The 13,667-nt window shown below is 58.3% G+C and overlaps 1 protein-coding gene across 1 annotated transcript; it reads left to right on the top strand.

Annotated features, from left to right (window-relative positions):
* Positions 1-464: 464 nt before the first annotated feature.
* Positions 465-13,169, top strand: TBATA (thymus, brain and testes associated). Its single transcript, XM_086679912.1, has 10 exons — positions 465-519; positions 2,107-2,263; positions 3,606-3,841; positions 4,786-4,941; positions 5,804-5,880; positions 7,353-7,526; positions 9,430-9,511; positions 10,288-10,432; positions 11,907-11,959; positions 12,973-13,169. The coding sequence occupies exons 2-10, from the start codon at positions 2,217-2,219 to the stop codon at positions 13,056-13,058; spliced, it is 1,056 nt and encodes a 351-aa protein (XP_086536038.1). The 5' UTR covers positions 465-519; positions 2,107-2,216; the 3' UTR covers positions 13,059-13,169.
* The last annotated feature ends 498 nt before the right edge of the window (positions 13,170-13,667 follow it).

Here is a 13,667-nt window from a genome sequence, read left to right as displayed (position 1 = left end):
ACTGAAGACCAGTCTTTCCACCCAGCTATCCTGCCTAGAGCGGGGCTGGAGGGATGCTCTGGGTCACTTGGGCAGCCTCCTTCCCTCCGGCTAAGAGACAGCTGGTTGCCAGTCAATCCCCAGAAACGGCCCGGCACGTGTGGAGGCAGAGCCCGCTATGGTGGCATCAGACCGGGTCGGGCTGGCAGAGCAGGGCCCCAGCTCCATCAACCTTCTCTGCTGCTTGCTGGCTGAAAGCAACCCCAGACTCTCATCGTCTCCCTGGGCCCCCACTGAAAACACAGTGCCAGGAGGAAAGGGAACTTGGAGGGGTAAGAGGAGCCGGGGTGGTGAGGAGAGGGGCGCTGGGGAGCTTGGTTCTGGAGTTGTGGGGAAAGGGTAACCTAGCAACCACTGGCTCACGTAGTCACAAAGCCCGACAGGCTTGCCCACAGAATCAGCCGAGCTTCCCTGTTGATATGCCCTCTGCTCGGGCACCAGGGACTTCTCACCCACATGCTGTAGCAGACACTTACCTCGGTGAGTCCACGGATCTCTCCAGGGGAGGAAGTGGACGCCAGAGCCAGACAGGGGCCCAGGCGGAGCTGAGACAGGAAAGGGATGTTCGGTCTCAGGCTTGGTGTGAGCATTCAGACCCCTTGGACTCAGCTGGTTGGGGCCCCAGGCAGAGAGGGAAGCGAGGGCAGAGGCAGACACAGTGGGGCCCGTCCCATCCCGCTCTGGAAAAGCAGGCCTGGCCTGCTCGAGTCCCTGGTGACCTTTCCACAGCAGCTGTGGGTTGTGACCCATCAGTGGCTTATAAAATCAATTTAATGGGTCACAGCTAACATTTACAAAATAAAAACAAAAAGTGAGATGAAAATATCACTGTGCATCGGATGTAGCAAGGGTAAGTGTTGCTTCGGGATGTTCCTGCTTCAATTTCACATACACAAAAGCGTGTGCACACGCGCATGTGAATCAGGTCACAATGTAACAATGAGTTTCTTACGATGAGCACAGTCAAGAGCGTTCGAAAGTCCCCGTTCTAACAAGTACTTTCTCCTGTAGGCAGATGGGTTTGGGGCTTCCAAATGGCCTGTTCTCAAACCTGCAGCATGTAAGTGCTCTAGATCGCAGAACCATCATCGAGAACATCCACAGCTTCCCTCCAAGGAAGTTCTGCCAACTGTTTTTCTCCTTAAAGGCGTCAAGTCAGGATGTTTGGGTCCTTGCTCTGGGACCTCAAGTCTCTCCTTCCCCAGTCTCAGGCAGTGCTGCCCCCCGCCCAGTTCCACCCTAGCCTGATAAGCGTTTGGCCCTGGGGATTTCTGGAGTCCCTTGCAGATCTTGTGACCGAGAGTTAATTTTCAGAATGCAATGACTTCCTGTCCCAGCCCCCTTCCTAGCACCCGCAATCCCTGCACTTTGGGGACGGATAAATAGATACATCTATGTAAACGTAAATGTAAGTGTATATGCATAGCTGTATAGCTATATTCAGATCTATAGATTTTTAGACTGATCACAATTCCTCAACAACTATCATCCTTCATCCACTCCACTGATTTAGTTTATTTCATATTATAATGGGCACCAGCAAATGCGCCTCTCAAACCAAGAACGAGAATATCATCATCAACACACCTTATGTACTCCCTCCCCATTTCAACACCCCCCCCCCAACTTCCCTCGGAAATAGCCACTAGCTGAATCACCGCAGTCAGCATTTTCTTGCCTTTTCCCCCTCATTTGATCACACGTGTGAGACTTTTGCTTGCCTTTATACTTTATTTTGAAAAAGGATCTCGGGCCGCAAGGTTTTCTGGGACTTGCCTGCCTTGACTTTGCAATTGTATTTGTGAGATTCACCCATGTCATTCCGTGTGGCTGTGGTTCGTTTTCACTGCAAGGTGATGTTCAGCTGACCACACAGAGAGCACAGCTCCATTCTTCCGCCACGGGACGTTTGGTGTTTGCCAATTTGAACAATGTTAGTCTGAACAGTCTCACAAATGGCCCCGGTTGCCCTTCTCTTGGCTGAATGTCTAGGAAGGGAATTGCTGAGCGGTACGGCATACGCAAGTATTCGGTTTTATGAGATGCTGTCCATTCCTCTCCCCCAAGGGTCTGCGCCGGTTTACAACTCCAGGGACCGCCAGTCTGTGAGAGTTCCTGTTATCCAACTTCAACGCTAGGGTTAAGTGCGCCGGCCTTTATCCATTAGAAAGCCTACGATGGCTACAGAGGCAAAGACCCCGTTGGCTGAACATCCACTGATGAGGTAGGACCCCAAGCGCCTGCCCTGCTGACCAAAGGGGTGGGGGGGGGGGGCAGGGGGGGCAGGCGTGGCCTGGGGAACTCACCTGACCCAGGGGCCAAGAGACGCAGTCCTTCCCTCACCCTCTGCTGCCATCTGCCAGCCCCCCCCGCCCCCCCCCCCCCCCCGTGGGTTCTCAGGCCTGAGTTAGCACAGGTCCCAGACTGGGTCCCTCCCTGGGGAGGGAAAGGACATGGTGGCAGGGGGTAGAGGCACTGAGTGCAAGAATTCCTGGGGTTTTTAAGGGGTGACTCCCTCTGTCAGTTGGGGTAGGAGAGACCAAGTAACTGCACCTTTCAGAGAAGGTTTGCTTTATTTCTTTAAGTCCCAGATCCCTTAGAGGCCGATGGAGGACGGCACCGAAAACTCAGGGGCCTGGTCAGCGAAATCCTCAGAGGGTCCCGGGGCAGAGCGTCTTGCTTAGCATATCCAGAGTCCGTCTCTTCTCCAGAGGGACTCCCTTCAGCCAGGGCCACCGGGAGAAGGGACTGCAGACAGCGAGAAGGCAGGTGGTCTCACCAGGCCCCAGGCGGAGAGCAACCCCCCTTTGGATCCTTGCTGGACTGACCTCGAGCTCCTCCTCCGGAGGCAGGGCCCAGCATCGTCAGGAGAGGGAAGGGGTGCAGGGTGGAGGACAGACAACCTGAGAAGCTTGTCTCCAGCGAAGCCAAGCAAGAGCTTGACGCTTCCCCGAAGCGTTGCAACTCTGATAGCTGCCCCGTCAGCTTGGCATCTCCTGAGAGCGGCCCCCACCGCAAAGGACTTGCTGACGTGGTCTGGCCTTGTTGTTCCAGCTTTGGCCCTTGGACGCTGAGTCTGGGCCAAGTCTGCCCGGAGGGTACAGGGACGGGGTGGGCGTGGGGTGGGGGGTGAGGGGGGTGTTGCCTATAGCTTGGGGAGAGGCTCTTTGTCTGCCCCCTGCCCCTGGAGGTGTATATGATGCACCTTTGCTCCAACCCACGTATTTGGATGAGTAGGTGGGTCTATGTCCTTTTTCCGGCTTTAGAGATGGTTTCCGGGAGAAAACGGAGATCTTGGGAGATTCATCTGAGTTTTCTCAAGTAGATCCTAGCTCCCTGTGAAAGCACCTTAGGAAGACAGAAGGCTCCCTGGGACTGGATTGCGCCAGTTGGGAAAGGACCCCGGGGGAGGCCTGGCTTTGGGTGCCATGGGGGTGGAAGTGAAATCCTGGAAAGCGACTTCAGCGTGTCTCGGGACTAGACTCCATATAAGCACTGAGCTCTGAGCTTGGGTGGGCACTGCAGCCAGGAGGCTCCATTAGCTTCTCCTTGACCTTCTCCTTCAGTCCAAGGGCTCAGCTGAAGCCTGAAAGGAAGTTAGGGCACAGCCCAAGGAGCCACGGGCACGGCAGACCACGGAAAGAACTGATGATCCCAGGGATCGTGGATTTCCAGCTGATCCAAGCGGCGCGGAGGACCCCCAAGCCCCAAAGCCCGGGGGCCTACCGCTTTGGCCGCCTCAGCCACCACTCCTTCTTCTCCCGGCACCACCCCCACCCACAACACGTGACCCACATCCAAGGTAGGCCTGGGGGAGGTCAGGGCCTGGCTGAAGTTGGTGGGCCAGTCTTGAGAACCGGAAAGGGAGGACGCAGCCCCTGTTTCGGAGCTGAGGCCCAGAGAGGATGGGGATTTGGGTCACAGAGCTGCCTGGCCACTGGCAAGCACTTGGTCGAGGGAAGCCTGGACTTGTGGGGCAGACTTCAAGGGCAGACTGTGTAGCCCTACAGGATTTCCCTCATTCTGCCATTTTAAAAATCAGAGAAACGGATGAATGTTCGGCCCCGGAACTGTACTCTGTTCTCTAACGCAGGCCAATTCATCCACTTAGCCATCCATTCATCAGGTATCTTATTCAGTGGGAACTCTGGGTCAGGCACTTTTTTTAGGCCCCGGGGATACAGCAGGATGAGACAGTCCCTGCCGTCATGGAGCTGACTCTGACGGGGAAAGATAGGAAATAGATAGGTGTCAGAGTGTGGTAAGTGCCAAGGCTCTAGAGGGGAGGAGACCTGATTAATAGCACGGGATTTGAGCAAAGAACTAAAGCAGAGAGGGCGTGAACCATGTGGATATTGGGGGAAGAACGTCCCAGCTGGGAACAGCAAGTTCAAAGGCCCTGAGGAAGGTATCCTGGTTCTGCTGGAGGAACAGCAAGGAAGCCAGTGCAGCTGGAACAGAGTAAGGAGGGATAGAAGGGAGATACACCAGGAAGGAGGTGGGGGGGGGGATGGTCCAGATTGTGTGGGCCTTAGAGGTCACCTCAGTTACCATTAAACCATCTCACTGAGTCAGTGGGAGCCACTGGAAGGTTGAAGACAAAGAAGTGACAGGAGTGACTCTCTTGGCCTGCCTGATGGTGGTGTAGACCAAGGAGGTAGCAGCGGAAGAGTTAGTGGCCCTGCTCTAGAGATAATCAGAGGTAAGGCCCAGGCCCTCCTTCCCACAGCCTCTAACCCTTCACAGATTTCACCGGGAAGCCCGTCTGTGTCGTCAGAGACAAGTTCTCTCTGGCCCCCTTGCCTCAAGCCACACTCTTATCCCGCTGTCTGATGGAGATGCCCACCATCCCTGTCCCCATCGGAGACCCGCAGTCCAATCGGGACCCCTGGCTTCCTTATGGTGGGTACTTTGGCAGGTGCCTGGGAAGGAAAGGACCAGTGCTCTTAGGTCAGTGGGGTTCCGTGGGGCACCCTAGAGTTTTCCACATTTCCTCAGACAGCAGAATCTGCGTTTTTCCCCACTGCCCAGGTCCTCAGAAATGTGGCCCCTACTCAGATTTGAGGTGTTTGAGGCGTTATCACAGAGGACGGGCAGATAGTCACGTGATTGACAGCTACAGGCAGGAATGAAATTGGAAATATTGAGCAGCTTGTATGTTCAGGGACCAGTCAGTGAGAGCCATCCAAACAGAGACGGGGCTGGAGCAAAAGCTTTCCGGAGGCCCCTGCCCTGCCCTGCCCAGTCTGACCCTTCTGGAAGGGCCAAGGGAAAGCCCGCCGGCGGGGGTGGGGGTGGGGAGAGCCCCCAAGGAGGAGGAACCAGGACAGCCCTGCAGCGCAGAGAGGCTTGGGAGGCTTCGCCAGGAACAGTCCAGTATCTGAGTGACTGGCACAGCATAGCAACTGAGCCAACCTCGGTGCCAGCCTCCGGCCCCGAAAAGAGGCAAAGCTAGATTAAACCACAGGCATCTCGGCCCCTGTAGCCAAGCATCTCCAGCACCTCCCCGGGGAAGCCACAGGCTGGGATATGAACTTCAGCCCCCTCCGGGAGCGACCGCACTCACCTAACAATGGGGGGGCATTGCCGCTCCTTCCCTCAAGGGCACCGCCTCCCCCTCTCCCTGTAGGACACAGGGCAGAAGGCTGGGGAGGTGAGCAGGCTCTTCCCACCCCCCACAGCCCTCCCAGTGCCGGGTGCCGCAGGGAGGGCAAAGAAAAGGACCCCGGGTATCAGCTGGCAACGTCTTGTCCCCTCATCCCAGAGGCCTGGAAGAAGGAACTGAAGAACCTGGCTTCTCGGGTGGCCGTCTTCACCGAGAACGAGCTGAAGAGCAAAGAGGTGGGTGCGGAACACAGGAGCTGTCTGGGAAGGGGTGCGACGGGGCCGTCCCTTGGAATCCCTCCTGAGTGGATTCCACCTAATGGGGTGCAGAGACAGCGCTCACGAGGGGCGCTCTGTTGGCCCGGGAGGAGGGGCTGCGCGGCACCAGCGGAAGGGGGAGGGTCCATCGTGGCTAGGTGGAGAAGTCCAAGAAGGGTTCATAACAGAGGTGGGATGTTTAGAACCCGACAGGGGAGGCATTCCTCGTGGGGGCAGGCGGCTCAAACGCTCAGAAGCTGGGAAATGCAGGACATCTTTAGAGACCGGGGCTGAGGTCCAGGGAATTGAAGTGGACAGCCATCGGGGGGAGGATGGGAAGGGGCCGACTTTGAATGTGGGCCAGAAGAGGCGTTTGTTCTTAGTTTCTCAACTTAGTGGAGTGTCAGATCTCCTAAGGAGCGGAGGACCACCGAAGGATTTCAAACAGGATGGGGTGGCCTCACGGGTGCTATTTGCTGGTAAGCCAGTAAAGGCAATTGGGAGGCAGCTTGAAGGTAGTTGGAATTGGACTTAGGACAGGCCTGGCCCTTGGGGACAGAGTCTGGTCCTGCCCTTGTCTTTTTTTTTTTTTTTTTTTTAATGTTTATTTATTTATTTTGAGAGAGAGAGAGAGAGAGCACAACAGCGGGGAAGGGGCAGAGAGAGAGGGAGGAAGAGAATCCCGAGCAGGCTCCATACCACCAGCGCAGAGCCTAACATGGGGTGCAGTCTCACGAACCATGAGATCATGACCTGAGCTGAAAGCAACCGACTGAGTCACCCAGGCACCCCCTGCCCTTGTCTTGGGGAGCAGAGTTCTCATCCCTGCTTTGCAGCTAACTCACTGCAATGCTCACTGCAACTCAGCTAAACTGTCTGGGTCTCACTTTTCCTACCTTTAAAATGGGAAGAAAGATACTACCAGTCTCAACTGGGGTTGCAGGGGTAGGAGGTCCCAGGCCTTGTACCCACAGGCCTGGCTCAGAAGGGTTTTCCCAGGGCAAAGAAAGGATGCCAAGCTCTGGGGGAAAGACCTGGGGGCAGCTGAGCTAGGAATTAAGGTAGGCAACGGGGGCCTTGGCCCAGGATACTGCTTTCAAATCTCTGATGGGCTTGGGGGGGTTGGGCAGGGAGGGTCTACCCAGGAGGAAGTATGAGGACTTTAGAGGACCACCAGGGGCTCCAGCATTCAAGACATTCCAGGAAGAAGAACTTTGGCTTTAACTGATGGGCTCCCGGCTGGGGAGAGGGGTCCAGAACAGGGTGGGGCTGGCCCGGTCATCCTCCCAGGTCCTTGCAACGCTGTGATGCTGGGATTCCAGGAGGTGATGGCGCCCTGGAGGTGTGACTGGGCCTCCCTCTCTTCTGCTCTGGCTTCTTCCTTGAGCCTCTCTCTCTCTCTCTCTCTGTCTCTCACTGCCTGGAGTCTCTAGCTACTTTGCTCCCAGCAGAAGGAGGAGCCTCCGCGGGAGCAGGGAGCAAAATACTCAGCTGAGACCGGCAGGCTCATCCCCACTGGCACCAGAGCCACTGGCCACCGTCACTCCCGCCAGGACCCACGGATTTATCCCTCTGGTAAAGATGGAGGAGTCCAGACCTTCAAGCTGCCGGATCAGGAGCTGCTGGTGAGGCCCTGGGAAGGCTGGGGGCCACAGGCCCAACCGAGGCCTCGTCTTGAGGGCTGAGAACGTGGTGGTTGCTGCTCCCGGGCTCACAGTAATCCCAACGAGGTGCTTACAAACTGCTTTCAAGTGCAGCCTCTCCCAGGGACGCTTGTACCCGAGGCTGTGAGACCTGGGAGTCAGGAGCCTGGATCCAATCCCCTGCCGCCTCCAGGTTTCTGTGTGAGCCTTCCCCACCCCCCCTCTTTGAAGGCCTTTCCCCTCGGGGCTTTAGTGCCAGGATCTACCCAAGCTGGGAGCAGGAACATGTCTCGAGGGGCTGCTCCAGCCGTGGCACTGGATGAGTTCAGGGAGGGAGTGACACGCGTGGAGAGCAGGGTCCTGCCGGCCGTGTCCCCAGCCCACGCCCTGGTGTGCTGCAGCCTGCAGGCTGCAAGGCCAGTCCCAGCCCGGTCCCCGCACACTCTGGGGGGTTTGGTCTGTACCACATGAAGCAGAAACCCACCTCCTCCGCGTGCAAGTTTCCCATCGAGGCCTGGCATGAGTCCGTGACTGATTCCGCTGGGCTGAGGCGACTTGAGGGTCCCCTGTGACAACGCATACGTATTCTCCAGGAAAGGTTAGACACTGAGCCAGCATCTCAACACCCTCCCTGTGATCAGCACTTCCGAGCACACGGTCCCTTTGGAGACTTACAACAGTCCCGTGAAGTGGATAGAGCAGACAGGGCCCAGGATCCCCGTTCCACGGATAGGGAGGCCAAGGCCCTGCCAGGTGACATTCTGTGGCCCAGGTCCCCAGAGAGGGAGCAGCATAGCTGGGACTAGAGCAGTACTTTCTCCACCATAGGGCGGCCTCATCTTGCCTGGAATTAGGTTCTCAGGTCCTGTGGGGAGGGGGCACAGGGCAGGTAAGTTGGATGCGGAGAACGGAGAAGGGCCCAGGGGCACACCCAGGGTGGGGGTCACGACAGCAGGCGGGTATCTGGGGATAAGGGGGCACCCTAGCAGGCATAGGCCTGGGAAGAGCCTTGGCCTAGTTCCCACTCTGCCAAGAATGAGGCCGACCTGCTGGGGACTGACGGGGCCCCTTCAGGTCATGGGAAGACTGACCGCCAAGCACTAAGGGGACCCCACTTTCCCAGGACTGCAGGGGCTCCACCTCCCACCGCAGGCCCCAACTCCGGCCGACCATAGGCACAGCCGCCCCCTTAGCCCATCTGACACAGAGCTGGATCTTCCCCCGATGACCCGTGACTGGAGAACACGGGGGAAAGAGGGCCCCGAAGTGGCAAAGGTGCCAGAGGCTGAGGAACCGGCTGGCAGCGAAGCGTGCACGCTGCTCGGCGGGATGGAGCCCCACGCTGGGCGATCTGCGGCATCAGCCAGCCCTGGCCCTCAGCCCGCCCATTGGGATCACCCCACCTCTTTGCTGGCATCTCCAGACCCTGGGAACTCCAGGGCGGGGAGGCCTGTGTGGTCCCTGAAACCCCCACACCAAGGATTCGGTGCGTCTCCAAGGAGCTGACTGGCCAGCTCTGCCTTTGCCTCCCCAGTGAGGGACTTTGGGGTAAAATCAGCCCACGCAGGCTTCACAAATGAGGGGCCCACGTACCTGATTCAGAGGCTGCGTTCTGCCACACTCTCCCTGCTAGGTGTCCTTTCAAGGCCTCAGATTCCTTATCTGGCCAGTGAGGAGGTTAGGAACGTCCCTCCAGGACTGGCGGGAGAGAAAGCACTCCATAAAGTGTGAAGTCACAAGGAAGGGGACCATTGGGGGGGCAGGATCCATCGCGGGGACCATTTTAGCCAAGCGTGTGGCTGTGGGAGCGGGAGGGGGGTCTGTGCTGCTGGCTGGCACGTGCCATCCGGGCACCCTGAGCCAAGGCCTGTCCTCCTGCCCACAGATCCTGGAGCTCCTCTGCCAAATCCTGCAGACAGACTCCTTGAGCGCTATCCAGTTCTGGCTACTATACGCTCCCCCGAAGGGTGAGGACGCAGCCTGTGCCCACGTCTTTCTCGAAGTGGAGGGCCTTGTTCTCTGCTTCTGCAGGACTTGGGTGTCATTCGGCTCCCGCCCAGGGCCTTCCGCCTGGGCCTCTCCTTTTCTGGAGCCCCAAACTAACCTTTCCCAGCTGCACCACGCCCCTGCACCCTCCTCCTCCGTCCTCGGCGGGATTGCCCCGACCCTGCTTCTCGGAGGCGCCTCTGCGCTGACCACTGGCCATGGCACCTGGGAGGGAGGGGTCCAAAGGTGTACTCAGCAGACACACCCCCTCACCCACCGCCGTGGGGCACACGACGCACACACAGACGCAACACGTGCACATAAGCACACAGGCGCATGCTCGCGAACACGGGAATGACGTGCGCGCGCGCACACTGGGACACGGGCCGGAAGGTGTATCCGAGCAGAGGCCGAGCAGAGAGAGAGGGGAGGCGGGGCGGGGGAGGGGCAGAAGGCAGAAGGCAGGGGAGGAGGCAGGACCGGTGGGCTGGTGGGTGGGCTGGTGGGCGGGCCAGAGGGGGCCAAGAACAAGGTGTACACAAATGAGAGAGTAGTGACAGAAGGCGGGGGGGGGGGGGGGGGGGGGGGGGGGCGCGTGCCCACAGGGGCCACGACAGAAGAGGGAGCTGGAGGCAGAAAGCTGCCTGGGCCAGGCTGGGCAGGAGAGCTGGAGGCCCCTCTTCCAGCCCGTCCCTTGTGGGGACAGGACAGGGTGGGTGTAGCCACTGAGGACTGCGCCCCCTGGCCGTGCTTGCAGAGAAAGATTTGGCCCTGGGGCTCCTGCAGACAGCGGTGGCGCAGCTCCTTCCTCAGCCCCTAGACTCCATCCCAGTAGAAAAACTTCTGGATCAGCTCCAGGAAGGCCAAGAGCCATCTCAAGAGAGGAAACAGCCACCCTGCAGGTGAGCTTTGGACCCCTCCCCACAGTTCCCAGAACCGTTCCCTCGCATTCAGCCTCCTGTCCTCCCAGGTGAGGCCAAGGGTGGTCCAGAAAAGGCATCCTGGCGCTGGCCACCGCCTGGGCTGCCGGAGCCGATGCTGGGGGAGCGGGAGCGGGCCCGGGCCCTTCCTCAGGGACCCTCCAGTCCAGCCGGTGCTGCATGAAGGCCCCTCTGCCAGACCGGACCTTGGCGGCTGGCTGTGGGGGATGCCCAAGGCATGACCTGTGTCGGCTATAAACAAGGCAGGGCTGGAGAAGCCGCATCTACCCCTCCAGATGCTCTTGGTCTTTGAGAAGACAAGTAGAGGAGGAAAGCTAACACAGGCAAGCAGAAATACCTTAATGCCGGGGTTAAGCACCTTGGATGGCTGGAGGAGACCGGGAAAGGGAAGCCCTCACGAAGCAGGTGAGGAGGGCCTGGGCGTCAGCAACGGAACTAGCAATAGCGGGTGCCCACCGTGCCTGCCTGGCACGTCCAGACAGACAGTTTACACGTTTGTGGTCCATACAACCACCTGCATTTTACAGATGAGAGACCTAAGGCTCCGGAACAGTTGATCCGGCCTTGGGCTGGTCTAGCTTCTGAGCCCAGCCGCACGCAGATTTGCCGGAGACCTTGTTAAAATACGAATACCTAGGGATTCCAACACAGCAGGTCAGGGACGAACCGGGGGATGTGTGATTTTGACAATCTCCGGAGCTTTTCTGATAGAGCTTGGGGAACACTACGGGGGTAGGGAGGATTTGCAGGAGCAGATGAGAGCGTGGGGGCAGTCAGGAAGGGAAGGCAGGAAAGTGCTTGCTCCAGGGGACACGTGTGGGGTGGCTGCAGCATGGGCAGGGGGGAAGGAGGCAGGTGTTTGTGCTCATTAACCAGAAGGCCTGGGTTCTTGCTCTGGCCCGGAACGGGGTGCTCTTTTCCACTTTGAGAGACCAGGGGAGGCACAGAAGGAAGGCAGGCTTCACTATGACCTGGGGCAAGCCACCGCCCATCTGGTGGCTTCCGTTTCACGTCTCAAAACCCCTCTCCCAGACCCCTAGGGAAGAAAATTACACTGGGCGCGTAAAAAGGTTTGCTTTGGTGCAAAGCTGAAGTTCTCTATCAGGGCAGCAGAAATTCTGTTTTCTCCACTCACGGGGGAAGGCTTCTTCTCTGCGAGGAAGCAGGGACCAAGCGAGGGCTGGGGTGGGCTGGTGCGGGGGCCTCCCTTACCGCTCCTGGGGCAGAAGGGCCTTGGCTCCTTGGGGCCACAGCAGGCAATGGAGTCACAGTTGTCTGTCGGGGTCCCACTTGGGTGGTGCCAGCCAGGGACAGATACTTTGGGGCTCTCCAGGAGGGGTGGCTCTTGCGTCTCCCCGGAGCACTTCCCTGCCTCGACTCTGCAGCAGAGGGCTCAGGCCTCGCCTTCCCTGTTTTGTCTTTGTGTCGGTTATAGCCAATCCTTGAAGAAGACGAAGACACCGCCTCTACCCAAAGGCGACAAACCGGGTAAGATTCCACGCAGCGGATCATCCTGGGGGCTCCCCGAGGCCCACCCTGGCTGTACTCCTCGGGTGGGGGGGGAGGTCAAGGACCCCAGAGATGAGTCCCTGTCCTAGGGAAGCTGCCCATTCCATCCGTTCACCTATTCACTCATTCATTTGAGAGAGGCTTGCTTAGCGACTGTGAGCGGGGCTCTGGGGAAGATTCCAGACAAGTTCCTGCTGCTATAGAGCTTCTAGCCCCGTGAGGAGGAGTGCAGACAACAAATGAAAACACCTGAGGGGACAGGTGCCAGAGGAAAATAAAGCAGGGTAAAATGAGGGACAGTAAGAAGGACTGGCAGGGTCAGGGGAGGGCTCCTTGGGCTGAACGACAGGCAGGAGCCAGCCCTGTCCAGGTCTGGGGAGAGCCCAGAAGTAGGGCCCTCACCTGCCCGGTGTATGCACGAGAGCACGAGCAGGCATAAGCAGGACAGGGTAGCCAGGGCCTTGTGGGGCAGGACAGTAGTAAGAAGGGAAATGGGCCAGGTGGGCAGGGCCGGCCCATGGTCTCATGCAGAGGGCATAGGCGTGCACTGGAGGGTTAGATGCAGGGCATGGGGGACCCCTCTGTCTGCTGAGTAGAAAATGGACTGTTGGGGGCAGGCGGGGATGAGGGGAGACCGGGGAGGAGGCTGCTACATGATTCTGGTGCCTTAGGCCAGGGCAGGGGGAGAGAAGAGGACAGATACCCAGCATGTACACGATTCTCCCTCACTAGACTGTAAGGGGTCCCAAGGGCCCGACTGAGTGTTTGGCACAGAGTAGGCACTCCTTGGGTATTTGTTCCCTGGGTGTAGACAGAAGAGGCAGTGGTGAAGCTCAGGGAGGGGAGTCGGCCCCTCCCGAGTCACCAGCCGAGCCCAGAGCAGAAGTGGGGCTTGACCCACATCTTGGTCCACCTGGGTCTCCCGAGCAGCTCCCAAGTTGGGGTCTGTCCCCTCCCTGTCCTCTCCTGACCGATGTCTTCCCTTCTCCCAGAGTACGTCGGGAAAGCCCAAGTCCTCCGAATGCACTCAAGCCAGAACGCAGCAGAGAAACCGTCAAAGCCAGAGGCAGAATGCTGAGGAGTCCGAGCCACTTTGCCCGCCCTGCTCAAGAGCAGCCCCCAGGTTCAAGGTTGTTCCCAGCCCTACGGCCTCAACAGCAACCCCGACTTTCCTATCACAGGGAGCCTATTAAAAACCTGCCTTCCCTTTAAGAGGACAATTCCATGCCTACTCTCGGTAGTAGGTCTGTGCCCCACTCCCTTGAAGAACGCCCAAGTGGAATCACTCACGCGGGGCTCAGCTGGTTCTGTGTTCCTGAGAGCTGAAAGGCAGCCTGAGAACGAGGCTCTGTCCTTCCCGAGCCAACACACACAGGACTCTGGGTAGGTCAGAGCGGAGGTCAAGAACCCACAGCCCTCCATAAAGTAATACCAATACCTCCATCAGTATCAACTGTTGAGTTCTACCAGGCTCTGTGGGGGCGGGCTCTAGACAATAGATCGTGGTGAGCACTGTGTGAGCCGTTCTACATAGTTCACATGAGGTGCCATATTTGCTTCTCCCAGGAGCTCTCCTAATATCATCGCTCCCATTTGCTAGATGAATAAATCAGGGCTCAAACCATCTGTCCAAATCCACACTGTAAGTGGCGGATCCAGGACCCAAATCCAGCACGTCTGGCTCGGG

Source organism: Puma concolor, chromosome D2, assembly GCF_028749965.1.
Source record: "Puma concolor isolate L17-30 chromosome D2, mPumCon1.1.hap2, whole genome shotgun sequence".
Taxonomy (NCBI): domain Eukaryota; kingdom Metazoa; phylum Chordata; class Mammalia; order Carnivora; family Felidae; genus Puma; species Puma concolor.
Note: the sequence above shows the minus strand (reverse complement) of the source record. Positions and strands in the feature narration are given on the sequence as shown.

Coding starts and splice junctions, on each gene's coding strand:
- TBATA (XM_086679912.1), top strand. CDS start 2,217: ATGGCTACAGAGGCAAAGACCCCGTTGGCTGAACATCCACTGATGAG. Junction 3,842..4,785: donor ACACGTGACCCACATCCAAG/GTAGGCCTGGGG, acceptor AACCCTTCACAG/ATTTCACCGGGAAGCCCGTC. Junction 9,512..10,287: donor ACTATACGCTCCCCCGAAGG/GTGAGGACGCAG, acceptor CCGTGCTTGCAG/AGAAAGATTTGGCCCTGGGG.